The 27,660-nt window shown below is 48.9% G+C and overlaps 2 protein-coding genes across 4 annotated transcripts in view; one reads left to right on the forward strand and one right to left on the reverse strand.

Moving 5' to 3' along the window:
* The first annotated feature begins 1,897 nt into the window (after positions 1-1,897).
* Ssr3 (signal sequence receptor subunit 3) lies at positions 1,898-14,644 on the forward strand. Of its 2 annotated transcripts, none has more exons than XM_070022898.1 (5): positions 1,898-2,095; positions 2,808-2,934; positions 7,145-7,243; positions 11,090-11,221; positions 12,156-14,644. In XM_070022898.1, the coding sequence occupies exons 1-5, from the start codon at positions 1,963-1,965 to the stop codon at positions 12,220-12,222; spliced, it is 558 nt and encodes a 185-aa protein (XP_069878999.1). In that variant the 5' UTR covers positions 1,898-1,962; the 3' UTR covers positions 12,223-14,644. The 2 variants fall into 2 exon arrangements, with proteins under 2 accessions (XP_069878999.1, XP_069879000.1); XM_070022899.1 differs by lacking the exon at positions 1,898-2,095 and adding an exon at positions 2,580-2,601.
* Positions 14,645-15,950: 1,306 nt separating this feature from the next.
* Kcnab1 (potassium voltage-gated channel subfamily A regulatory beta subunit 1) overlaps positions 15,951-27,660 on the reverse strand; it is a 216,565-nt gene continuing 204,855 nt past the window's right edge. For both annotated transcript variants that reach the window (XM_070022896.1, XM_070022897.1), the window contains exons 12-14: positions 21,895-22,015; positions 20,289-20,377; positions 15,951-17,583 (exon numbers count right to left, since the gene is read on the reverse strand). In XM_070022896.1, coding sequence (XP_069878997.1) covers positions 17,494-17,583; positions 20,289-20,377; positions 21,895-22,015 — 300 coding nt within the window. In that variant the 3' untranslated portion in view covers positions 15,951-17,493. The remainder of the gene's footprint in view (positions 17,584-20,288; positions 20,378-21,894; positions 22,016-27,660) is intronic.

A 27,660-nucleotide genomic window follows, 5' to 3' on the forward strand; every position in this document is an offset into this window, starting at 1 on the left:
AAACTTCATTGCCTATCAGAGTTCTCGAAGTTAACCCTGTGAAAAGTTAAAAATCCTACTATTTTAGAATATCTTCTATTTAATTAAGATATTTAATTAAGATATATATATGTGAGTGTGTATGTGTATACACACACATATACACACATATTTCCTACTATTGGGGCTCAAACTCACAGCTACAAGCTCTTTCTTGGCTGGCTTACTCACTGATGGTCTACTACTTATGCTACACTTCCTGTCTGAAATGGACTCTTATGTACTTTTTGATCTAAACTGGCTTTGAACTGAGATTCTCCAGGTCTCAGCCTGCTGAGTAGTTAGGATTACAGGTGTGAACCACCTGGTGGCCATAATTCTTTGTCACCTCATCAATTCTGATTTCTTTTCTTTAAAAAAATTGTGATATTTTGTCTCTTTTGATATTACAGATTTGAGTTTTATCCTTCCTCCCCCCATAGCCTGGGTTTACAAATATTCAGATGGAAATCTAGTTATAGAAACTGGTAGAAAAGGTTCTGGTTATGAATTGGTAATAGATGGAGAAGGAAAAAGAGGAATTATCATGGAAGCTTAGCAAATGACTTATTTCCTAAGGAAAACATAAAGTTTCCTCTATCACCCTCATTTAATAAAAGGTGGAGCAATGTAACATCCAAAGACAATATAAACCCAGACATTTCAAAGTGAAGACTTGTATTTTTCTGAAAAACATTCAAGATGGTCTTGTTTATTTTGTGGCAAATTGGTTAAAAGCGCCTGCTACTTGAGACTACTTGCTGTAGATAATGGAAGGACTTACATTTCAGAAAACTCATTCTGGACCCGTGTAGAGAACAGATTGGACCAGAGAGCACTGGGAGGGTAGAGACTGTGCTAGGTGATTACAATTTCAAGAAGGTGAAAGGAGGAAACAGAAGGTTGCGGAGATTTTGCCTGATGTCCTGGGGAGCAGCATTTGCTGACGTGGGTGGATAGTCTTTGAGGAAGACAAAGGGATCCTTGGAAGAGTTAAAACTGGTGTTCAGTTGTCTCAGTAGGTTCACTGACTTTCTGAGCTGGGGGGGGGGGGCGGGGGGCTGTGTCTCCAACAGCTGTCTCTACTTAGTTTTATCCGGCTTGGCCAGGCTGCTGTAAAAGTTTAGTTTTTAAAAAAGAAAAAAGCAATATAACAGCAGTGATTTGCAAGGCATTTGGCGCCTTTCCACAAGGTTCGATATTATCTTCATTAGGAAGAGTTCCTTCAAAGTGAGGAATTCATGGCCATGGAGATTCCATTACAATCACGGACACGGTGACCTTTTCCCAATGCAAGGGGCCGTTAATCCGGAGAAGGCGTGTGCAAAGGGGGCTCGGGTGTGCAAGGCCTGGGCTTCTGGAGGGCATGCAACCAAACGAGGCAGGTTTCTAGGAGAGAGGCGCGCAAGTGTTGGCCCCCTTCCCCCTCTCGGTCTCCCTCTCCCCCGCCCCCTCCTCCTCCCTCCTCCTTCCCCCTCCCTCTTCTTTCCCCTTCCTCCGCCCTCGCTGCTGCTGTGTGGTGCTGGGGACTCCGCAGCCTCAAGCGCGGGCCCCTGGGGGGGCCTCTCGCTGTGTCGCCGCACTTACCTGAGCGCTGCCAATAAAGTTTGGTGAATTGAAAAAAACAAAAAAAAAAAGCAAGCACCCACTAAACTACAACTCCCAGCCGCCCCGGATGGGCGGGGCCACGTGACACAACAGGAATCCGGAAGCCTTTCCCACCACCCAACCACGTCGGGAGGCCCGCGTGGCGGCCGCGGGCTGACCAATCACGGAGAACCTCGCTGCGCCGGGTCCCGCCTCCGCGCGCCGCGCTGACGGGTCGTTCGCGGATACGGCGGCCTCGGGGGCGGGGCCAGGCCTCTCCGCGTCGCCGTCGCCGCCCGCTGTTCCCCGCGTCCTCCCCGCCGGTCCCCGCGTTCCCTGCCTGTCCTCGCCGCGGCCATGGCTCCCAAGGGCGGCGCCAAGCAGCAGTCGGAAGAGGACCTGCTCCTGCAGGACTTCAGCCGCAATCTCTCGGCCAAGTCCTCGGCGCTTTTCTTCGGGAACGCCTTCATCGTGTCGGCCATCCCCATCTGTGAGCGGCGGGCGGGCGGGCGGCGAGGCCGCGGTTTCCCTGCGGGCCTCGGTCCCGGCTGCGCCCGTCCGCGTCTGGGACGGGGCGGCCGGGCCCCGGCTCCGCGGCTCTCCGGACAGCCGGGTGGGAACGCGGGGTGCCGCCCGGGCCCACGGCCGGGGGGGGGGCGTGGATGTGCCGGGAGGTCGGAGTGCACCCCTCGCGCCCCGGCCTGGCAGGAGGCACAGAGGCCCCCCCACCCCACCCCGGCGCGGACCCTCGAACTTGATCCGCGCGCGGGCCGGGTCCGGGCCCCGGCGCTGCGGTCTGGCCGTCAGCCCCAAGCGCGCGCTCTGTGTCTGTCGAAGCGCGCAGCCGGTGTGCAAAAGCCGCGCGTGGCTTTCGGGTTACAGCCACGTCAGCAGGGGTGCGCGCGGCGCCGGGAACGGCCCGGGCGGACCGCGGTGAGCCCGTGTGCTGTCCCTTTAGAGGCGGCAGAAGGCTCATCCGGGCCGGTGGTAGGAAAGGTTAGTTATTCTCGCAAGATGGGGTTCTGAAGCCAGTGCGTTTGCTGTGGCTCCCCCTTTGAACAGCCTCAGACATGGAGCCCTGTCCAGCGTGGGTCAGGCGCCCCAAGCCCCCCGCGGGGTCTCCCAGGCGTGGCTCAGCAACCTTTCCTTCAGATGGGCTGCTGAGGCCTAGCTCCCCGTGTGTCTCCCCTCCTGTCCCTCAGGGTTGTATTGGCGAATATGGCACATGGACCTCATCCAGTCCGCCGTCCTGTATAGCGTGATGACCCTGGTGAGCACCTACCTGGTGGCCTTTGCATACAAGAACGTCAAGTTTGTCCTCAAGCACAAGTGAGTATAGTTTTCAAGTTGCCTTTTTTTTTCCTTTGGTAGTAGGAAGTCTTGAAGATCACTGTGTATGTATTGTATGTAGTAGGCACTGATTTGAACTATTAAGTACATGTACAGTACTGACTCTGGGAAAACCGATAGCCAACAGAAGCAGAAGCAGAGAGTGATCTGACACTGTAGCAGAGCTAAGCTTTGTGTGTGCATGTGCGTGCATGTATGTATATGCATGCGTGTGGGTCAGTATGGGGGGTGGAATGGTTGGCTTTTCTGACCATGGCTTGTGCTAGTCTACCATTTGAGTCACTCCCCTACTTCTGGCTTTTTTTTTTTTTTTTTTTTGCTGATTAGTTGGTAATAAGTCTCTCAGATTTATCTACTGGGCTGGCTTTAAACAGTGATCCTTGGATCTCAGCCTTCTGAATAGGATTACAGGTGTGAGATTCCTGTCCCCCTACCCCCCCCCCCCCCCAGTAAGTTTCAAGAGTAGAATGAGAATAATTTAAGCACACAATTGAGGTTCAGCTCAAAAACAAACTCAAGAAGTAAATTGCCTTTTCAGAAACAATAGGATGCTTTGGATAATCATCAGTTTATTATTTCTAAAGTGGTGTGGTTGCTCGTGGGACTTGAACTCAGGGCCTTGGCACTGTCCCTGAGCTCTTCTCAAGACTAGTGCCCTACCACTTTGAGACACAGCACCACTTCAGTTTTGTTTTTTTGTTTTATTTCAGTCCTGGGGCTTGAACTCAGGGCGTTGGCATTGTCCTGAGCTCTTCTTAAGACTAGCACCCTACCACTTTGAGACACAGTACCACTTAAGTATTTTTATTTATTTTTTGTCAGTCGTGGGGCTTGAACTCTGGGCCTGGGTACTGTCCCTCGCTCCTCAGCGCAAGGCTAGCGTTCTACCACTTGAGCCACAGTGCCACTTCAGGTTTTCTGAGTGGTTTATCGGAGTTAAGAGTCTCACGGACTTTCCTGTCTGGGCTGACTTTGAACCATGATCCTCAAATCACAGCCTCCTGAGTAGCTAGGATTACAGGCGTGAACCACCAGTACCCAGCTCCACTTCAGTTTTTAAAGTGGTTAATTGGAGATAAGAGTTTCATGAGGACTCTCCCCCTGTGGCTGGCTTTGAACTGTGATCCTCAGATCTCAGCCTCCTGAGAATGTATGATTACAGGTGTGAGCCACTGGTACCTGACAATCTTTTTTAATTGACTTTTTCAGTGTTACTTTTACACTGTTACTTCTGAGGTAGCAGAATATCTTTGTTTTCTCAATAGGACTTTCAGTGTTGCATATCTTTGAATTGCTCAGGGAATTGGACTTTTGCTGAGACGTAGAGTGCCAGTGGGTTTCTTCTATGCGTAGGCTTCATTTCCCTAGTATCCACACTAGTTTGGACACTTGTTTTGCCTCAGTTATGCCAGCTCCTTCTGGCATGTGGAGGGATCCCCCCTACTCCCCACTGCTCACTCTACAAAACATGGAACCATTAGGCAATTCCCATGGGTCTTTTGGTGCTGCTGGGGTTTGAATTCAGGCCCTGCCTTTTCTAGGCAGGTGCTCTACCACTTGAGCCACTCCACCGTACTTGCTTTGTTACTTTTTTGAGATAGAGGCTTGCTTTTTGCTTGAGCTGCCTGGACTGTGGGCCTCCTATTCATGCTTTCTCTTATCCCTGAGATGACAGGCACACACCATTGCACAGCCATTGATTAGAATGGAGTCTCATATAGCTCTTGTCTGGGCTGACCTTGAACTGGGATCTGCTGGTCTCAACCTCTAGTTAGGATTGCTGAATTGACTGAGATTGAGCCTTGTAGTGATCTCATTCACCCCGGTTTTAGCCTTGTTTTATGGGATACACAGTATGCATACTTATGGGACATTTTTATTGTTTTTCTCTTAGTTCATCACTGACTTTTTTCTAATATATTAAATCCAGTGTCTTCTGGGCTCCTGAAGTCAAGTCTTCTGCTTCTTGCCTGAGGGCCTCATCTTTCAGAATTGGGCCTCAGTTCTTCCGAATCAGCCTTTGAGTCCTTTGAAGCGTCTTATGCCCCAGATACCCTCATTTAGGATAAGCAAGCTTGCTTGCATGCTTCCTTCCCTCCTTCCTTCCTTCTTTCCTTCCTTCTCTCCCCCTCCTCTTCCCACCTCCCTCCATCCCTTCTTCCCTCCCTCCCTCCCTCTCTCCCTTCTTCCCTCCCTCCTTCCCTCTCTCCCTTCTTCCCTCCCTCCCTCCCTCTCTCCCTTCTTCCCTCCTCCCTCCCTCCCTCCCTCCTTTCCTCTTTCCTCCCTCCCTTCCTTCTGGTTTGCACATCTCTTGTCTCAAGGCCAGGACACCTTTCCAGAGAAATCTTTGCTAAGGTTGATTGTTCATTGGCTTTGCCGTCTCTGTGTTAGGCTCAGCACACTGAGATGGTCTCAGTTAACTTGGCTTCATTGTTAGACATGGCCATAAATGGCCTCGGTGGCTCCTGATGCCTCCGGACGTGGTGCTCAGGTTTCATGACTGCCCTTCTGGTAGCAGGGCAGGGCACTTAGGAGATCTGTGTCTGTTCGCTTTTTGTCATCAGCCCTTTTACTAGAGGATGTTCCAAGATGTCACCCATCTGAGCCTCTGCTGATCTGGATGGCTTTCTTGTGTGTGCCGCCACGGAACCCAGTCCCTTTGGTTCTTAGCATCGTTACTTGTGTTGCAAGCCCTTTTCATTTTGATTCTTCAGAATCAAATGTCATGTTCTTTTTACCTTTGCATTCCATCTGCCAGTTTCTTTGAGGACAGCTGCTGTTCATTTTGCTACTCTTTGTAATAATAGTAAGTGAAATTTAAGTGAATATTCAGTGCTTTACTAGCTTAACAGACTGAGTAGAATTTTTTTTTTCTAGGTTTGGTTTAGTAACTTTTGCCAGTACTATAGGACTTGAACTCAGGGCCTGGTGATTTTGCTTAGCTTTTTCACTTAAGGTTGAAACCACTTGAGCCACAGCTCTCCTTCTGGCATTTTGCTGTTTAGTTGGAGGTAAGAGGTTGTTTGGGTTGACTAACCTCAGATCTCTGTTTCCTGAGCAGCGAGGTATGAGCCACCAGCCCTGGGCAGTTAAGAAGCTCTTGTCTGACATCACAGTTCTTCCAGATTTTCTTGATAGTTAAGGCTGAAAGACCCAGGGCTGAAAGACCCAGGGGGTGCTAGGTGTCTTTGTGCTGAATGGTAGAGGGAAGGTGCTTCAGTGGCCACAGTCTAGATCCAGACTGCTCCTCTTGAATGTGTGGCCTGGTCCTAGGGCTGGTCTGCCCGTGCAGACTGTGAAGGAAGTCTGATGGTACTTCAGAGGGTGGGGAGGGCGACGTAGTATCACGTGTGTCACATGTTACCCACAGTGCTGGGCATGTGACTATGCTTGTGCGTCGAGTAAGAGCCTTTAGAAATTCTTTTTAAAAGCCTTTAGAAATTCTTTTTAAACAATGCTTGCTAAACTATTTTCAAGAAATTAAATAATCTGTTAAATTTTACTTGTTGGTCATGATTGTTTCTTCTGTAGTTAATAGTCGATTAGTTGGTTGTAGTTGTCGAGTAGTTCTTCCGATCTTTTCTGCCAACTCCATGTTAATTTTGGTGCACCTTCGAAGCTGTGGCCAATTTCACTAAACATGGAGTGGGCAGCCCCTGACCTAGTGTATTATTTCTCTTAAATGCAGTTGTCCTTTGGAATAGAGTTAAAAGCATAATTTTAAGATATTATAGTTGCTTTTTTCCTCTTTGTTTATTAAGTCAAGTTTTTGCTCTAATTTACCCACAATTGAAATGATGTATCATTTAACTGATGTCTTATGAACCTTGTGAAAATAAAATGCAGTTGGAATGATTCATAATTAAGTTGTACTAATAGCATTTGACTTTTATATTCATATTAAGTACCTAATCTTTGGATTCTCCCTTCCAGGCAGAAATGAAAGCAAAGAACTAATAAACCACATGTTGGGAGTTCAATAGCTAATAAACCACATCTTGAAGGTTCTTGAACTCGTTTCTTTTGAGCCAGCACAATGTAATAAACTTGGAACTTTCTGTTCAGTTTATGTTCTTGAAATGTAAAGCACCATTCAGCTACTGATAGGAGATCTCAAGTGCAGAATGTTCTGGGAGCGTTATGTTCACCTGGAGCATGTGAAAACTCAGCTCTGTGTTCTTCCTTCCAGAGTAGCCCAGAAGAGGGAGGATGCGGTTTCCAAAGAAGTGACTCGAAAACTTTCCGAAGCTGACAACAGAAAGATGTCTCGAAAGGAGAAAGATGAGAGGTTTGACTCCAGCAGTTGGGAGAGGGGTGATTGTGACTGGGAGAAAATTCATTTCTGATGGTGGCTCAGACAGTCTGGATGATGGAGCTGGAGGCAACCTTGCTGTTGTAAAGAGCAGCACTGGGAAGAGTGAGAGCCGACAGTTTGAATTTCACTGACCCACATACAGTTGCTCTGTTCTGAAGAAGAGGTGCGTGTCGTCAGCGCCTTTTCACCCTGAGGAAATATGAAAGCTGTGATGACTTGTCAGGGTTGTAGATTAGCACTGGCAGGCTGATGTGCGAGCTTGTAGCCCAGGCTATCCTTAGAATTTAAGAGACCACAGAGTTTTGTTACTGGCACCTGAGTGACCCTGATCTTGTCATCTAACCTTTCTGAATTGAAGGGTTTATGTTGCCATGTGTGTTAGCATTTCTAGGGGTGCTAGCTCTGGTCCTGATGTACCCAGGGTGGTAGTTCAGACCTCTTCTACCTGGGGCCAGTTCTGGGGAAACTGAATGCTGGTTGGGAAGCTAGAGGAACTGGATTTGTCTTCTCTTGTCTGAGTCGTGTCTGTCTGTTAGGCTTCCTTCTAATTTTCCTGCCAGCTGCTTTTAAAATGCATATTAAACAGTCCAACTATTTGAGTTGCCTAAGTCCCTGAATAATGGAGCAAATTGGTGCTTAAGAGTTGCCAGATGGTTTAATAGAGTCGTGAGTTTTGTTTTTTTCTCGGATCTTAAGTTTTAGTATCAGCAAGTTGCTTTGTAGGACAAAATGTTTACCATACTGTGTTTTACAAAGTCTTTGAGGGAACGTGCAATATTAAAGCAAAGATCAAAAGCCATTTAAAGACAAAAGAACTTTGGAGTGCTAAGCTTGCCTCTGAGCCTTCTTGTGTCTGGGGAAGCCTCTGAGGCCCATGGCTGCCGTGTCTGAGGAGCTACAGTGCATGCCAGCCCTTCTGTAGAGATGCTTTGCTGGCATCAAGTCTTGGACTTTATCTGGTGGGTCCTTACTTATGGGACATGGAGTAACTTAATGAACAGTGCCTTCCATAGTGGTTTTGGAAAGGCACCGAAGCATTAATAACATGATGCTCTTCTGTGGATCCTTTATAAAGCCATAAAGACAGAAAAGTAAAGCCATGACGAGGCTTTTTTACAAGGAGCAGCAGTAGTGAGGTCTGGCTTCACTGCTTTCTCTGTGTCTGTGTCTGTACTGAGGCTTGAACTCACACCTAGGCATTTCCCTTAGCTTTTTTGCTCAAGGCTGGCACTCTATACTTGAGCCACAGCTCTACTTCCAGCTTTTTGGTGGTTAATTAGAGTCTTATAGCTGAGGTCCTCAGATTTCAGTTTCAGTAGCTAGATGTCTGTGAGCCACAGACATCGGCCACATAACTTTCTGAGGTACACTGTTGCATAAGAACAGAGTGAGGGAGGAAAACATGTTTCTAGGTGTTTTGTCGAATTCTTTTGTTTAGGGCAAAGTTCCTGAAGTTGGGTTGCATATCATAGTACTGGAATCGGACAGTGGTTGTTACAGTTACTTAATGTTTGGGTGGTGAGTGGAGTACTGATCCTCGGCCCATGTGTCTGGCATTTGTCTTTTCCCCTGGATGAGCTCTGAATCTTCATCAGTGTGGTTTTCAGGTAGTCATTGCAGTGAGTCAGAGTTGGAATTGGGAATGAAACTTGGGCCATTTGCTGGAGCAGGTATTTAAGCATAGGGTTATCTAAGAGAAGTTTTTGTGGATGTGTAACATGCAGACTGGCGATGATGATGACATATTCTTATCAGTAGAAATTGGTGCTTTTAATAATTCTCTTAGAAAAGCCACAGTAATCAAGATGCATTGTACTCATAATCTGACTTGTTGAGTTGAAGTCCCTTGGTACAACTACTTAAAATTGAAAATTTTTACAGTCATTCTAATAACATGAAAAAAAAAAAACCCTAAGAGAGCAGCAGGATCATAGTGGATACAGCAGAGCCACCACAGACATGGCTGACAAGGCAGACACAGCAGGGCCACAGCAGACACCATAGAGCCACAGCAGACAGTTTTTCTCAGTTCTGTAGTTGTTATTGTCTCTCATCACTGCACTGGAGCCTCTTGGAGGATAGATTGCTTCTAAGAGATTTGATCTATGAGAAAGCTCATCAAACTTCTTAGTAGCTCTCAAAGCCTCGTTTATAATTGTTTGAGATAGGCTGCTTTGAAAGTGATTCAGGATGTTTGTTTGTCCAAGGGCAGGCAAGACGAAGATTCACCATGTGTTCCAGGTATGAGTGTTCTTGATTTACTGATGATGTTGTCTTTTATTACCCAGTTACAACAGTTGCTGTTTGGAACGAACATTTTCTTGTTTTAGGAAACACTCTTGAAGATGACTCTTTGGGAAGTATTCTTTCAAGTTAGGTTTTTTTTTTTTTAAGCCAGTTTAAATGTTTTCACGATGGTAGCGCATGGGTGGATGATGAATCTGCAGGGTGAGGATGGAGGGGAAGTCTTTCATCAGTAGAGAGGCGGTTAGGGAGACGTGCTCTGTCTGGCATAAGCGACTGAGTCAGCCAAGGAGAACGGTGCTGGGAGCTTGCTTGCTGAAGCAACCCCTCTTCCTTGGCTTGTGCAGAGTTACAGTAGATGCCTTCAGTGTTTTCCAGCATGGAGCTGGGTTGGGATGTGCATCTTGCTGGGTTTATTTGCCCTGACACATGTCCTAGTGGGTAACATTTATTACCTCAAGTTTCAAGGTACGTGTATTTTGAAATTTACATGGAAACTTGCTTGACATCTGAGGGGTTTTCTCATTGATGGCTACTCTGAAGTAATGTCCCTCCTTTCCCTATGTGTGGAGGAAACTTGGCGGAGTGTCTTGATGTACGTTCACAGAACCAAAGAGGTGTGGCGCAGGTACTCACCTGCAAAGCATGCGCGCAGAGGATTTAGCCTGGACAGCCAAGGCATTGACTTTGGATTAGAACATCTGATGTATGAAATGTGTCCTTAGGATGGCATGGAGAGGCTATATCATATGACCCAAGGAAAGCTATCTTTGGGGAGGGGGTATCCCCTACACATGTGACTTTTGACCTTTCTAATAAAAACTTCCAGTAAGACCAATATATTTTCCCTATAGCTCAGATACACAAATGTGAATCTTTCGTAAGACAGTAGTTATCCTGAGGTGTGTGTTGCAATCGTTTATATTTTTTCTGTTTCCATTAAGAAATGGTTTCAGCCCACTCAGCTAGTTCCTCTGGGACCCTCTCACTCGTTCACACCCCGCTAGTGTCTCATGGTCAACTCTTCCAAAATTGCTTCACAGTGTTAATTACCCAGGAGGTATACAGTCTGTTTGAGTCAGAATTTCCTCTTACTTGGCTAATAAAGTACTAGCAGACTAATAAGATAAAATATCAGAACAAGTAAAACAATAAAAGGAAACAAGTTAAAAGCATTCACGTAGTGATAGGGTAAGTTCTTTGTTTGGGTTAAGTAGAGATGGCTCAAGGAGTCTGTTTCTGTGAGAGTAGTGCTTGTTTTGTCTCTCACAGCTGTATTCCATGGTCTGTAGCTCAAGTCCAGAGACAGCCAGGAAGCCTGCCCCTGGGTTGTGACCAGTGGCATCCAGTTTTAGGTGATAGGCAAGGGCCTGGACAAAGGCTAGTTCAACTGCCCATGTGGTCAAGCCATGTAGTTAACCAAGCAGTCCCTTCCCATGGTCCTGGTGCCCTGGGTGTTTAGAAATGGAGGGGTAGTTCTGACTGAGTACCTTTGAGAACTTTACAACTTTACCTTAAAACGAATGGGAGCCATTCAGTATTTGCCAACTTGTTTGCCCGTTTGTGTGTCTCCAGAATCCTGTGGAAGAAGAATGAGGTTGCTGACTACGAAGCGACCACCTTTTCCATCTTCTATAACAACACTCTGTTCCTGGTCCTGGTCATCGTGGCCTCCTTCTTCATCCTGAAGAACTTCAACCCCACAGTGTATCCTTGGGGAGGCCCAGTCTAAATGGCACTCTGGGGCAGACCATCAGATAGCATGACTAGGCAAGAGCATGTAAAAAGAAAAGTTTAACCTGTAGAAGTTTATGGTTCGGTTTAGTCTTTTTTAAGATTATAAAGAAACGAAGACTTTACAGTAAGTAGCAGGAGTACAAAGCTGTCTCACACTTGTGTGTGATTGTCTCTGCTGGCCTCCTTGGAGTTCTAGGCAGCCTGGCTTACACAGTCCTGGCACACACCCGAGGGCCCGCTGTTCCTTGGGGTTAGTTGATTGCCAGTGTAGCTCAATAGGCTCAGTTCATAGATACAGTGTTCAAGCTGCTTTTCAGTTGAGCTTTTGGCCAGAAATCATGTGTCTTTTACTACACAAAAGTAATTTATTAAAGTTATCCAGAAACACATAGACTTTTAATAGTGGGAGACTTACGATGCACTAAAATATCACACATACTCCTATTGGTGCCCCCTGGGAATACTGCGGTGCTTTCCCAGAAGTGGCCACGAAGTGGTGTGTCCAGAGAGGCTGGCATGGCCATGAGTGGTGGAAACCTACTTTCGCAGGCCAAGTGCAGCAGCACACCAGCCGGCCTGAGATGGGGGGAGTCTCCTCGCACAGGTCCACTGGGCCCTAGGTGTGTTCTTTGTGATCATATGTTCTGGGATTTTTTCCAGTGTTTTGTTTTTAAAATTGGAACATGGTTAGAGGTGTAGTTCCGGTGGTAAGGCTCCTGCCAATGAGCAGAAAGCGTTAGATAGCGAGTTCGAGTCCCTATCTCAGATGAGAAAAAAAAAGTCGGAACACATTGCCCCAAGTACTTGTCATTGTGTTTGCAGACTAGGAGCCACAATTCGCGATGAGTGCTCATGGCCAAGGGAGACACAGCCAGTTGATTTCCTTAACGTGAAATCCTTGCAGGAACTACATCTTGTCCATCAGTGCTTCCTCAGGACTCATCGCCCTCCTGTCGACCGGCTCCAAGTAGACCGCCAGCCACGCCCTGGCTCATGTCCCTGGGTGGTCCGGTGTGCCAGCAGCCTGGGGTCTGGGCAGGAGGCACACAAGATGTTTTTATGATGTGCAGTTGGGAGGCTTAAAAACACAGCAGAATGTAATTGAGTATTTGTTTATTGGCTCTCTTGACAGACTGTTGAAATTAAATGAATTGAAAGGGAAACAGAGTACCAGGACATTTATTAAAGGCAAGAAGTCTCGCAATATGCCATAATCACCAGAAGAGAAAATAACTTGTTTCCTTGATCTGTCAGAGGTCACGGTAACCTGGACTAAGCTGTTATTATTTATAATAGCAGCAAGAAGTTAATAACTGGTTCTCTGTGTTCCAAGCACAATATTGCAACTTTTTGAACCATAAATATCAGAATGAATCGTCTTCCCAGAGAATGAACAGAAGCTTTGTGTTTATAAGTCTGAATTAGTGATTGGTTATAACTTGGACTTAAAAACATGGCTTCTCTGACTTGTGGAAAAGTTTCCTTTTTTTTTTTTTTTTTTAAAGAAAGGCAGCCAGGGTTGTAACCTAAAAATAGTGCGTGGGCCTGTGAGAGCTGGCCTGTGGCGTTAGAGCACATGCTGTTCAGCTGAATGGCTTTGGTCCTGCGTGGTCAGGGAGGTCAGCCTGTCCCTGCCATGTTGGCTGGATGTGTGAAGTCACTGGAATCATTGTTTCCCCAGATTGGCGTTTTGACACCACTGGCAGGACATTAAGTCAGAAAGAGCCTCCTTCCTCAGTCCCTCCTCAGTGTTGACACGAGAAAGACCAGAGTAGTTTTTGTGAACTTAGCTCTGGAATGTGAAGCACTCACCAGGGAGTTTACAGTGGTTGAGTTGTGTGTCAGCAGTTGTCGGTGGGGACTTGGATAGACTCCGGCATTTAGCCCACGGGTTCCCGTCCTCAGGGAACACCAGACAGAGCACAGCCAAGTGCAGGCTCACAGGGTCAGCTCTGCTGCTTTGCCAGTGTGTGTAGATAACTTGCTTTTTGCACATAACACGGCTGGGTCAAGTTTGGGAAGCTGTTCATCAATTAGGATGTCAATTTCATATTCCTATTAGCTTTTGCATTCCAGTGATTTCCTACTCACAATAACTTAAAGGCACATATATTCCTAATCTTCAGTTTCTACTTGTATATTTAAGACAAATATTGCAAGTAGCATTACATGTTTGTGCTGGTGGATATGTTGGACTACATCCAAGAATTAGGAAGACAGAGGACTTATGTAGGTCTAGTGACCTCCAGTGTCAGAAATTGTAATGACATCTCATCACCACTAGAAGCAGTGGTACTTTATTGTTCAGGTGCCATTGCTAAATAGCATAATGAAGGAGACAATCAGAAGAGAGTGACTGCAAGGTAGAGCCAGTGTCCTTTCCTCTCTTTTTGGACAGTACTCAGCATCCCTTGCTCACTAGGCGGTTGTTCACCACTGAGCTGTGCTGCCCCTGTCTGTAGCTGGGTGTTTGGGGATTAAGGTCTTATTTCCTGCCTGGCATGTCCCTGTGGCCTGCTTTTCTGAGGCTTTCTGTTGCCCACAACAATAGTGCATTACTGTGTCTAGTTTTCCTCCATGGAGAGGGAGCACTGACCTCCTGCCTGCGGTCTTCCGTTCTCAGCCTCTGAAATAGGATTACAGGTGTAAGCCACTGGCTCATGGCTGTGTGTCCCCATCCCCCCTCCGGCCTTCTCCCCACCTTGCCCCATTTGATTTTACTATTGAGTGTGGCTGGTGCTTTTTCTTACTAGGAACAGGGGCAAATGCTCTTAAATGGCTGATGAGCATGGCTACCAGATGGTGGTGTTTTGTGGGTAGGAATGAGCCATCCCCATTGGGGACCATAGGTGTAGCCAGTTGGGGTGTGGTATAAGGTGGTTGGCCTAAAACTTCGTAGAAAGTGTGCAAAGCTTGTCTTCCTTGTTGCTGATGGCTCTCCTTTTAAGATCCTGATGTTTTCTGACTTCACCCACTGCTACAGGAGTTTTGGCTGTGTCCTTTGGAATGTGCACACTCAGCTTAGGAGTTGGCACTAAAGACTGCGTGTAGCCTTACCTTGCTCTTTGGTGCAGAGCTTGACTCATGACAGAAAGGAGACAGGTGCTGTGCAGAATGAGAATTCGCATATGCTAACTCAGACTTTGCTAGAAAAACCCATGGCAGAAGTTTTTATTTTCAAACTACCAGGTCCGCAACAGCAGTAAAGTGATTCAAAGGTGTCCCTGCCTTTCCCCATGACGGGGAAGCTGGCTGGGGAGTTCTGTATATTTAGTTGGTATAGCATGGCAAGGACAGTTTGAAACAATGTTTGAAGTGACTAATGTAGAGGTTGCCTTTATACTCAGAATTCTTATGAAGTCTTACTTAACAATTAAACTTTGCTTCTTAAAATGTGTGTTTCCTTGGGCTTGTTTATAAAAATCATCTTGATTGCATTATTTCACACTGCTTTCATTTCCTACACATGTAAGTGGGCATATTTGTAGATTCTGATCAAGCGTCAGGTATTGGCCAGCAGAGCACAGTGACCACACGGGTAGGCATGACTCTGCCAGGGCGGGCCTGCCTGGTGTCCTGCTGGCCATTCTTTTGTTCCAGTGTGCACCAGGTACTGCAGCTTCTGGAGACAAAGGAAAAAGGGAGGGTATGTTCAAACAAGTGAGAGTACATGTGTGCAAGAGTGTACATGTGTGAAGGAAGAAGGGAGGTACATACATGTGTATGTACACGTGGACAGAACCAGTGTATGGGTACTGGATTTAAGAATCTGCATTTAAGCTCTTCTCACTCAAAACTTGTGCATCATTCTGTATAAAACTTGTTGGGGGTTGGAAAGTTAGCATAGGAAGGCCCCAAGTTTGGTCCTTAGCTCTGCCCAAAAAAACAAAGCCCCCAAATCCTAAAGCTTATAAAGGAAAAACCTTACAGGAGCTGGAGACTGGAGTGCCTGGTGTGCGGACTCCAGACCCGGCGGCTGCTTGCAGGGTGCGTGCAGCCTCACCCACCCTTGCCCTCAGCAGGGAGACGCTGGGCCAGATGCAGGTGGCTTTGCAGGTGACAGGTTCCTTAACGCTGCCCTCTCCATAGGACTCGGGTCCAGTCCTCACTGTGAGGTCTGGAAGTGGAAATGAGCCAGAGGTTCCGGTGTGCATGTCACCTGCGCGAGTCAAGGTATGGTGACGGATGCCTCTCTCCCAGGTTGCTCTTTGGAACAGGAGAAGAAATTAATGTGTATGGGACTTTGGAAATGAGCTGCATCCTGCTTTATCTTTCCATATGACTTGGATATAAAGGTGTTTTCTCTCCACAAGCAATAATGTTCATATTTGATTTTGATTAAGTGACACTGAGGAGCTTTAACTTCACTGCAACCCAGTGAGAAAGAAGCAGACCTGTTACTGCTTTGCAGCCCAAGCTGGGTGCCAAGTGGCTCCTCCTGCCTCTCCTTCCTGAGCGCTGGGATTAGAGGAGTGTGCCGCCATTCCTGGACTGAGCGGCCATTTCAACTTCAACCTTATTTGCTCAGCGGTTTCTGAGCATTAGTTTCTGAGTATTTAGTGGAGCTTAGCTGTGAGCATTATCTGGGTGATTATTGCTTGTTTTATGGTAAAATGAAATATTTTGTGTAAGAAAATAACAGCATGAAAGGTGATGCCTTAGAAGCAAAGATGAGATAAAGACCTATGGGATTGCACAGAACGCTTTTATTAATCTAAGCAAATAAATTGCATTTCTCTTTGCAGCACCTCAGCTCGTGTACGTAGGGCAGCTCACTAGTTAAATACATGGAATACATGGTAGATGACAAAATAGAACCTGTTTCCATTGTGAATCTGATATCCAAACTCCCTATTAGGCCACAGGCTGTAGCAGTCCAAAAGATACTTGTAGTTCCCACTAACATTTCAGAAGATTTAGAACTTAACCCTGAAAGATCAGGAAATGATGACAAAATAGCATTTTAAGGTGCATATTTCTTCTACGTGAAATCTCTTAAGCGATTGCTACATGAGGCATTGACTGAGCTGATAGCTGAATTAGAATTCCATGCGTCCTCAGATGTTCAAGCGGAGCCAAAGGACTTCCCCACCCCGCAGAGAAGAAGCATGACGTCTCCTTTACACAGGTACCTGTGCAAAATACACTCCTGGAGTTTGCTGTGGGTAGGATACTAATGAGGGTTAGTAGCCAAAGAGGCAAGACTAGATGGTAACTGGGGTCTAGCGCAGCAGACCGGCTCAGCTGCATCCATGCGAAGGGCGGTGCTGCAGGAGGGGCGTGCTCTCCGTCTCCGGGGCTGGCGCTGCCCACCAGTGCCTTTCCCAGAGAGCCTCGGACTGACTTCCGAGTTCACGTCAGAAACTGCCAGTTCAACAGTGAACATTTGCCTTTCTGGATATTTTACAGGTTTATGTACAAACACATGAATATTTTTAAAGCTCAAATATTTGAACTATTTGAGGTGCCTGCAAGCCGAGTGTAAACGGTTGTGATAAAATTTGTGAAGAATGAATACTCAATTGCGGGTACATTTTTATTCAAAGCCAGGTGTCCATAGCAGTATAGCCCTCTCTTTCATAAGTCAGCCATCAGGTCTTTAATTAGAGTGAGGATATTTATTCCATGGAAATGGAATACTGTTAGAGTCTCGGTAGGCACGCCGGGTAAGTTGTAGTACAGAGCCAAGCAACAGCAAGTGTTTAGAGGGAGTGAAAGCAAATACCTGGGAATTTTAGGGCTACTGAGCGACAAGCAATGTATGACTCACTAAATGTAAAATAAGAAAAAAATCAAAAACTTGAGTCCCTTAAGCATGACTTCTGAGTGAAGATACCCGGCTCTTCCTTAGGCCATTCCTATTGCATCTGTAGATTGTCCTTTTGAAAAAATAAATCTGTACAGCCCTCTGTAAGTTACCAAATGCCCGAAGGGAGACATACCCCCAGTGTGTTCACTGTCCGCATCCCTGAGTCATGCAAAGGAGCACCCGCGGTGACGTGCACCCCCTTCCCAACACTTTCGGCTGCTTGCGTGAGCATGGGTGTGCAGAGCAGTGCCAGGGCAGGTTGCGGTCCACAGAAGAGAACAGAGTGGATTGCCTGGTGTGCTGGAGTCTGGGTGCCCGGTGGTGACCGTGCGCACCCTCGGGAAGGCGGGGGGCCGGGGGGGAGTGGGAGTGGCCGCTGAACGCCTCTCCACCCAGGGAGAAGCTGCTGTGGGCAGGCAGGCAGGCACGGGCCTTAGGACCGGTAGTCCTTCTTGCTGTACGGCTTGTTGCGTAAAATGTTGTCAATCTCGGTGACCACGTGTGACGTCATCTTTGGGAGAACCTGGGAATGGGGAGAGGATGGAGGAGGGGTCGCTGCTATGGTCATTGTGCTCAGGGTTAAACAATAGCTCTCCTTGTAGGACAGTGTAAGCCACATACATGCCCGATTTCACATTTTCTGCATTATATCCAGAGCATCTTTTAGGTAAAGTCTGTATAGGAAATTTGTTTTTTGCTTTGGGTACTAAGTCCTGCAATTCCCATGAATGTTTTACTCCTAGCTGCACATCTGGGCACGTGCCCATAAAGTGCGGCCCCAGAGACTCGGTGTTGGGACGCAGGCCTCCCAGGTGGCCTGACTCACAAGGACATGTGGTGGCCATGTGAGGCAGAGCGGGCGTGTGCAGCACCAGGTACTGGACACTTCATTCTTTACCAAGGGGCCCTGTGGGGACCGAGGGGGGAGCATGTGATGTAGGTCGGGGAGGGGCACGTGTCAGATGATGCCCACATGATCTGCGCCCTGCCAAGGCCCGTGACTGGTGTGGACAGAGAGTGGCTGAGCCGGAGAGAGGCCCAGGCGGTCTCAGGGCTGGGTAGAAGGAACATGGTGTGGATTGCTGAGCTGGAAAGGAAAAGAGGAGTTTCGGGAGCAAGTGGAGTGAGATGGCGGCTTGTTGGCATGGGGTGTCTGGAGAAATGACTCATTGGCAGTGGGGCTTCGGACATGGGGGCTGGTGGTGTGGACCTGCTTGTGGAGGCTCTGAAGGGGCTGGCCAGCCCCTCATCCATGACCAGCGAGCGATGTGAGCCCACATTTGGCTTGAGAAACAAAGGTGGACAGCGGAGCCCTTTGACCCGGTGCAGGCTGGTGAGGAGAGGTCTGACTGGGCTGGCCTCAACCTGGGCTGCCACCCAGCCGGCCAAGGTGACTTTGCCCCCACACAAAAGCTCAGAAGCCCTGGGGTGTGGCTGCTCAGCTCAGGAGGCTCTGGTTCTGCCTAACATTGGGCTACCTTTAACAAAGGCGGTGGCTCCCGCCAGCTCTGACGTCTGGTGTTGGGAAAGAGATTGCCATACTGAGGCTGAGCTTCAGGAATGGGGTTGCTTGGAAATTTTGTCTGAAGTGCAGTGGGCTGGCTACATGAGGCGAAAACAGTCCTCATTACACCAAAATACAGTTCAGAGAGATGTGAATGTTCAAACATGCTCAGGCTGGCACCGTGGTTTAGATACATCATCAGTCCTAGCCATTGGGGGGCTGAGATCTGAGGATGCCCAGGGTCAGGGGCCTGGCTGCTGTTGCTGGGGTGACCTGTCAGGGAAGGCCTTGCAGGGAGAAGCTGGAGATCTGAATCTAGGGGACGAATAGGGTGTTGGTGCGCTGTGGCTATGGTGGTCAGAGAATGGAACACTTGACCTCTGGGGAGTGAATGGTTTGTGGTGGCTACAGATGAGGGTTCTAGGTGACTCTGTGTGTGTGTGTGTGTGTGTGTGTGTGTGTGTGTTTTGGGATAAAAGCTTGTGGAAATTGGACAGTAATGGGTTTCTTGTGTGCTGTGCTGTCGGCAGTGTGGGGTACACGGAAGGCCCAGTGAGTTAATGGGGAAAATCTCTTGGTTCATTCTTTCTCTCTGTGGTTTGCCCCCTTACTCCTTGCAGGACTCCGCTGCCTCACCTGGCCGGGCAGTCTGTGTTCTGCCAGTACAGATAGCTTGGAATGGCTACCTTGGGTTTCAGTTCCTTCAACTGTGCCCCTGTCCCCACAACGTGGGGACATAATGGAGACATAATGAGGCTGGGGAGAAGGTAGGTGGCTCCTAGAGAGTATATCCCATGTGGGCACAGGGACACAGAACCCCAGAGGAAGTGCAGCGCTGGGTGGAGAGAGTCAGCCGGCAGTCTCCCTGTTCACCCCCAGCATCTCCTAGGCTGCTTTTCAAGTGTTAGACACTAAGTTTAACCAGGTTGTCCTGCAGCTCTGTCTGCCATCCGTAGGCTTGTTTGGGGGACAGGTGGGTAGGGGAGAAAGTTCTGCTCCCCAGTGAGCAGGGGGAATGCACCCTGTAAGAGCGGGAGCAGCGGGCAGGCTCATTCACAGGGCCTCAAGCAGGGGAAGGAGAGGGGAGGACAGTCACAGCAGCTCCAGCCCCACCCCGGGAGCACGCTCCTCACACCCTTCCCTCCTGCCTCCGCAGACTATATGGTGCTGTGTGGCCTCCTGCCCACAGGCGTCATGCTCAGTGGGAAGCCCCAGGGGTGGGTGTCTGAAGTCATAACTAAGGTTCATCTCTCACTCTAGGAGTTGGGAAGGTGAGAAAGACACCCATCTCCCACCTTTGGGGCTCACAGTTGAGGGGAGAGGGAGGGACAGCAAGGTGCAGCCTATCTGTTATGTGGTGGGCCATGGGGAGAATGTCACAGGAGGCTGGCAGACGAGCAAGGGGGCTCCATGCCAGCAGGTTAGCATGAGCGTGAAGGAGGCAATGCGTGATGCATGTGCTCTGTCTTGTGTGGCACATTTCACACTGGTGCATCAGCTAAGAGTAGGCCTAGGGGTCACTTGCTGCACAATCCAGACCCAGGAGGAAGCGCCCAGGGCCAGGGATCACTTTTGTCAGTCCGCAGTAGACAGCCCTGCCTGGAGGCTTGGGCTTTGATGACATTGTTGCTTCCCACTCCTCCCCCCAGGACGCTCGCTGCCCAGAACCTTCCAGGGCACCGTGCTCTTCCCTGGACTTTGCTGCGAAGGGCCAGGGTACTTGCCTGGATGGCACCGAGGTTTTCGATGAGTTGCTCAGGAGTGGACGACCCCAGGAGCACGGAACTCACACCCTCATTTCGCAGACACCATGCTGTGAAGAGGGAAGCACGCTGGTCAGGAGCCACGGACAAGGTCAGGAGGCCCCCGGACAGGGTCAGGGAACCACGGACATGGTCAGGGAACCACGGACATTGTAAGGGAGCCATGGACAAGGTCAGGGAGCCACAGACACGGTAAGGGAACCACGGACAAGGTCAGGGAGCCACGGACAAGGTCAAGGGGCCACGGACATGGTCAGGGAACCACGGACATGGTATGGGAGCCACGGACAAGGTCAGGGAGCCACAGACATGGTCAGGGAACCACGGACAAGGTCAGGGAGCAACAGACAAGGTCAGGGAGCCACGGACAAGATCAGGGAACCACTGACACGGTAAGGGAGCCACAGACAAGGTCAGGGAGCCACGGACATGGTCAAGGGGCCACGGACAGGATCAGGGAGCCACGGACAAGATCAGGGAGCCACGGACAAGGTCAGGGAGCCATGGACAGGATCAGGGAGCCACGGACAAGATCAGGGAGCCACAGACAAGGTCAGGGAGCCATGGACATGGTCAGGGACCCACGGACACTGTTAGGGAACCATGGACACAGCCAAGGAGCCATGGACACAGAGAGCTATGGACACTGGTCAGGGAGCCACGGACACCAGTCAGGACCCACGGACATGGTCAGGGAGCCATGGATACTGGTCAGGAGCCACGGACAGGGTCAGGGAGCCATGGACACAGGGAGCGACGGACGTGGTCAGGGTGCCAGGCACTTTGTTATTGAGTGTGTCCACAGTGTCTACAGCTCTTGGCTACAGCCAAACCTCAGGACCTTATTTTGTGTAGAGGACACAGTAATCTCAAGATTTTAAAAGCTGAGCAACAGCTGGGCGCCTCTGGCTCACACCCATTACCCCATTCACTTGGGAAGCTAAGAATGGGGTGTATGTAGTTCAAGGCCAGCCTGGACCTAAAAGTTCTCAACCCATAGTTGGGCACTGTGTCACACACCTATCCTCCTAGCCGATGTGGGAAGCTGAGATCAGAGGCCTGAGTTCTAAGGCCAGCCCAGGCAGAAAACACCGCCATCTTGTCTTAACAGGAAGAAAGGAAGCCTGCTCAGATGACAGGTCAGGCACAAGTGAGCCCCCTTGCCTTCAAGAGACCCAGTGAAAAGCAGGGCCGGTGGCCTGGCTCAGAAGCATCATGACAGCCTTGCAAGCTGGAGTTCCTGAGCTCACATCTCCTCAGTGGGTAGAAACCTGGCCAGAAGTAAACAGTGCCACTGTGCAGTTGGCCTTCAGTGCTGCAGGAGTCTTGTGTGTTTTGATGTGTTTTCATGTTGTGTTATAAGGGAGTGGGGAAGGAGAGTAAAAATGTTTCCATAGATGGAACATTCTGGGCAATCTTAAATAACGTAGTTACCAGAAACTTGCACTTGTGACATCAGTCTGATAGCCGACATTTTCCCACGACAGGTGTGTGGACTGAATGGGCAGCTGCATTTCCTCTGACCTCAGGCAGAAGTACTCCCGCCCTCCATAATGAGTGTTCTTACCCACAGCTAGCTGAGGCAGCGTGCACCCCAGACGCTCCGCAATGGGGGAAAGGTCTTTGAGCTTGTTTTGCTGCTTCCGCCCTTCCTCGCTGACGATTCTCTCCTTCAACCACTGGTAGCACTACGGATAGGAACAGACACGGACTGTTAATGTCCGGTGAGGGGGGGGGAGGTCAAGATGGTGAATTTCCAAATCTTCTCCATGCTTCCCTTGGTTCTTCGGGGATGGGATGCTTGTCTTGATCCAAGACTGTGTGAGCAATCTTGCTCTTTGCTTAGGGCTCAAAACAGACTGATGTTGACTTATATTCACTATTCACATTGGTACATGGGCACAAGTATCCTCAGATCCCCAAGGCTGGCGTGTGAGACCCTCCTCTACCCAGGGGCGGAGACAATGGGGGAGACACTTCTCTCTTGATAGCCCAGTTTTAGCAAATAGATACAGATAAATAGCACTAAGATTCTGCATTTTGACAAGATCTATTATGTTTCCTTCCTTTTTGTTAAGAAGGCCCAGTACCAAGTTTTCAGCTCAAAGAAACCCATTGTCTCCCATTCTCAAGTATCTCTTGTCTTCTATTGGCATGACTCTGTATTCTTCACATTAACTCTGCTCCTTTGGCTTCTCCCGAAGAGCAGACGGTGCAGGTGCAGCTTGGTACCGGTACAGATTCCAAGCACATTTCTTAAGTTAGATAAACATTCTCCTGAGTGTGTATTGCCTATTGTTTAGCTCCTGGAACTTACCAAGTAAAAAGCTCGGGACAGGAAATATTCCTTAAAACCTCTGGGAAGAGACTGGCCCTGATCTGTGGACTCCAAAGTAAGCCAGGTTTCAGAGATGGAAATCAAAAAAAATGTCAGACCTTCGCCGTGCCCTACTTCCCAGATGACCTGCTCTTACTAAGGAACACGTACAGAGCTAGCCTGGGAGAATAAGATGTTAGCCTGTTTCTGTGAGGATAATAAACCAAGTGTGCCACTCCCTGGCCCCAGGGACTTCCTCTGGTGACGATTGCCCCATGGATTGTCCCAAGCTAAGGAAAGCTCTGAAGTCTGCAGTCTGCCCAGGCACAGGCCACAGTTCAACATGCTACTGGCTTTTGTTTCTTACATATTATTTTCATCTCCTAAGAGAGAATTTCCAAAGGAAAGCATGACTGCATTCTGTGTACTTGTGAGGACTTTTGCAGATGTGAAAAGGCGCCCCGGCTCTCTCAGCCTCCTGGAGCTCACTCATGGGCTTGCGGTCCGCTCCCTGTGAGAGACTGCTGCGGGAGACGGCTACACCAGGGCCACCCAGCTGGGCATAAGCTGTGGAGGGAGCAGAGCCTGGGCCAGTGGGGACTGGGTGGACAGGAACATTCCTGCTAATCTTCAGGGACCAGGCGTTGACCTAGGCAGTGCCCAGAAGTGATTCTGTCCTTTTTGGGAAAAAACAGCATCATCTCTGCTCGAGTTTTGTAACCTCTTCTAGGGGTCCAAGATCTCTGAATGTCATCCACACCGAGAGGAAGAGGGGAAACTAACAATTGCTCTTGATAACTGCTGTGTAGCTAGGAGAGATCCTGAGGTTTCGGTGTGTACCCTGAACACAGAAAAATGTCTTTTTTATATATCAATCTTGTTTAATGCCTTTGTTTTAAAATCCTATATGTAATGCATTCTTAGGATTGGGTTACAAGTGTGTGTGTGTGCGTGTGTGTGTGTGTGTAAGTGAGATGCACACTAAAGTAACAGACCTCAAATACTCATTTACTGAATCCTTCTCTCTTGAAACCCTTAATCCTTTAGCTGTCACCTTTTTGTTTGCTGTATTTACTAAGTAGTGCTGGAATTTGAACTCAGGGCCTAATACTTGCCAGGCAGGCATTCTACAACTTGATCCATGTTTCTAACATGTTTTGATTTTTTGCAGTTAGGTTCACTAATCTCTGCAGTCCTTATAACGCCGTTAACATCTCAGGCCAAGCCTCTGATCTCTGCTTCCTTCTCAGTTATTCTCAGTACATGTGCTCTGGTGGCTGTGTGCATTCTTCCATCTGAACACATGCAACTGATGACTGCAGATGGCAGAGCTCTAGAGCAACTGTGGGCAGCCGCAGGGCCCTTGTGGAGACTCCCAGAGCTGAGGAGTGGCTTGCACACCGGCAGCCATCGCTCTGGGGTTTGGCCGTCTTCGAGAGTTCCATGTGTGTGCATGAGGAAAGCTCCAGGCATCTGCCAGCATTCTCCCAGCAGTGACGCAGCTCGACGCACTTGCCTGAGTACAGTGTCACTGCACTAAAGCCTGGATGTGAAGAGAGACTAAGACATCCTGGGAGTGATTACTAGAGCCAGGAGAGCCTGGTGCCACACCAGCCTGTCTGTGAGGAGTTTCTGGTTTGGAATTGACAATGCTGATGTCTGCTTCAGTTTCTGCCTGTGGCAAAGGACTTCCCTCAGGTCAGATTAAACTAAGAACAACACCCCACACAGTTGGAAGTACTTGGAGTTTTTTCAGAAAGCCTATAACGATATACAGATGGTCCCCACTTACAATGGTTCCCATAGGATGTGTGTGTGTGTGTGTGTGTGTGTGTGTGTGTGTGTGTGTGTGTGTGTGTGTGTCTGTCTGTCTGTCTGTCTGTACCAAGGCTTGAACTCAGAGTCTGAGCTTTTGTTGGGCTTTTTCTGCTTAGAACTGGTGCTAGACTGCGTGAGCCACAGCTCTACTTCTGGCTTTTTTGCTGGTTAGTTGGAGATAAGAATCTCATGGATTTTTCTTGACTGGGCTCGCTTCAAACCGTGATCTTTGTATTTCAGCCTCCTGAGTAGCTAGGATTACAGATGTGAGCCACAGTGTCTGGGTGATAGATGATTTTTTTTCCATACAGTTTTGTGTTTTCCATTTTTACCCCAGTAGTTGATAGACAAATAAATAACCAACAGTAGGCAAATGCACAATTTTCAGTGTATTTAAGGTAGGCTAGGGCATGCTATCACACTCAGTAGGTGAGATATATTAACTGCATTTTCTATTTGGATGTTCTGACTTACTGTGGGTTGGTTTGGGCCCAACCCTGTTGTGAGCTGAGAAGCATGTGCAGCAGCTTAGCTACAGCCGCCGTCTGCAGGCATTTCTCTTTGTGGGGAAACAGGGAAATAAAGGAAAACTCAGCCTGGTGCTCGGCACTGCTTAGTGGTAGTAGATGTTTAGTGAAACCAGAATTCGCCATGCATCCCTGTCTTCTTGATTTCTTCCTTTATTTGCATCCTAAGATGTGGAGCACATGGGCAGCAAAGATGGCGCTGGGAGGGGGTTGAGTGGGCAGAGCCTAATTTACTGAAGAGCACATGGCCAGCCAAGATGGCTCTGGGAGAGAGTAGAGTGGGCAGACCCCAATTGATCTTCTGATCAGTACCTAACCAGCCCGTGAAGGCTCAGGTGAATGATAGGGTGTGACCTTGACAGTGATTGGTTCCTCTTCCTCCCTTACCATACCACCCACCCTCTTTGTCTTTAAAAAAGGGGCTGCTCTCTGTTAATAAATGAGTTTTTCTACCTGCTGGATTTGGCTCCCCGCTGTGTCTGATTGTCTCCTGGGCTGAGGGAGGCTAGGGAACAGGCGAGCGCCGCACTTACCTTTCCTCGGACCCCGTCCGTCTTTTGTGGGACGGACGAAGACCCAACATCTGGCGCCCAACGTGGGGCACGAAAGGAAAAGATACCGGCCGAGGCTAAGCGGTCTCTCGGGGTAAGTGAAACCCTAAATATGGGTAATGCTATATCACAGAAGGAGGAGGAAGAGACAACATCAGGCCTAGAAGGGATACAGGAGGATGTGGGAAGTGAGAAGGAAAAGGAAAGGGTCAAATCCAATCGAGAACGCACTGAGACGTGCACAGTAGAAGTCAAAACGAGGGTAAAAATTACCCCCTCTGACCCAGCTGATATTACCCCCTCTGACCCAGCTGATACTGACGGTCCTAGGCCCCCTCCCTATTCTCCTGATTGGAGGGGAGGTACGGTGCCCTACGAGACCTGCGAGAGGGACTTGCAAGACCCAGACCCCTACCAGCCTTCTATGGAGGGGCCGAGGGCCGGGAAAGTAACCTCCTCGGAGACCTCCTCTGGAAAGGAAGGGCCACCAAAGAGCCCTGGAAAGGAAGGGCCACCAAAGAGCCCTGGAAAGGAAGGGCCACCAAAGAGCCCTGGAAAGGAAGGGCCACCAAAGAGCCCTGGAAAGGAAGGGCCACCAAAGAGCCCTGGAAAGGAAGGGCCACCAAAGAGCCCTGGAAAGGAAGGGCCACCAAAGAGCCCAGACTCTCGGCCACAGGATTCGCTTCTCCAAGCGTATCCAGTCAATCTGGCACCAGGAGCTAACAGGCCCTTGGAATGGTATCCATGGGAAGCTAAGGATCTTAAAGAGCTCCACAAGGCGGTGGCAGAGGATGGCCCAAACTCTCCTTGGGCCCAGACCCTATTACAAGACATTGCCTATCACCCTTGTGTCCCTAAGGACTGGATGGATGTGGCCAAAGCCATTCTTACTAGTTCTCAGTTTATTAAATGGTGTGCTTTCTTTAAGGAGGAATGCAGAGTGCGGGCAGAGAGTAACCGGCAGGCTCAACCAATGAAGCTGCTGGTCTGGGAAGGGATGAATGCAGACCACCGCATAGCCTGCGCGGGATTGAGAGAGAGTTCCCTGAGCAGATGGGTGGTGGCCTCACAGGATGTGGGAACGCAACATCACCAGTCCCAATCACTAGCTTTAGCTTTACAGGCTCAGGCGTTTACAATGACTGAGGCTTTTACTCAGGCGCTGGCAGCCCAGGGCCAAGAAACCCCAAGACTATTGGAAAGAGGGACTTGTTTTAAATGCGGGCAGGAGGGGCGCTTTAAGAGGGACTGTTTACAACAATCCCTCGCCAACCGGCCTGAGGGCAAACCGCCCCCTACATCCTGCCCCAGGGGCATGGAGGGATACAAGTTTGATTTAGAGGGGAAGTCTTTAAACTTGGGGAGGGGCATCCTCTAGCCCCTTTAACTCAAGGAGGAACCCCCTCTGCTGTGAGGCCCAGGCAGCCTCATGGCAGGGCAGCCCAGGTCCATTGGACCATCCCCCTGGTGGACGGACTCCACCCTAAAATGAGTATTCTCATAGGCATAAAGAGGTTTCACTGCTTAATTGACACGGGGGCAGACCGAACCATACTCAGGGAGGAGGAAGTGCCCTGGGACTGGAAGCTTGCACCTGGGCCCCCGATATTGGGGGTAGGGGGCAATTCCCAGACCAAAGAAACGGTTTCCCTTATGACATGGACTAGCTCAGATGGAGAAAAGATACGCCCTTTAGTGGCAAAGAACCTCACTGCCAATTTACTAGGGCAAGATATGCTAAGACAAATGGATGCTGTGATCACTACAGACCATCGAGCATCGTATGATGATATCCTGGATGGGGAAGAAGCACAAAGGCTTAAACAGGATCTAGAGGGAGTTAAGGAAGGGGATTTTTTTAACTTTCATAATTACAGAGAAGAACATAGGGGGCCCGCTCGGGTGCACCCCCAATCCTAAAGGCCACTGCCCCCCGGGTACCTCCCATTAGGTGGAAGCCGGGAAGCCCAATCTGGGTGGAGCAGTGGCCATTGACTAAACCTAAACTTGAAGCCCTCCACCTTCTGGTGGAGGAGCAGATAAGCCTCGGGCATATCCGCCCTTCTATAAGTCCTTGGAACACACCCGTATTTGTTATTCAAAAAGCCTCCGGGGCTTGG

This window comes from Dipodomys merriami, unplaced genomic scaffold (genome assembly GCF_024711535.1).
Source record: "Dipodomys merriami isolate MVZ:Mamm:240054 unplaced genomic scaffold, mDipMer1.0.p SCAF_154, whole genome shotgun sequence".
NCBI lineage: Eukaryota > Metazoa > Chordata > Mammalia > Rodentia > Heteromyidae > Dipodomys > Dipodomys merriami.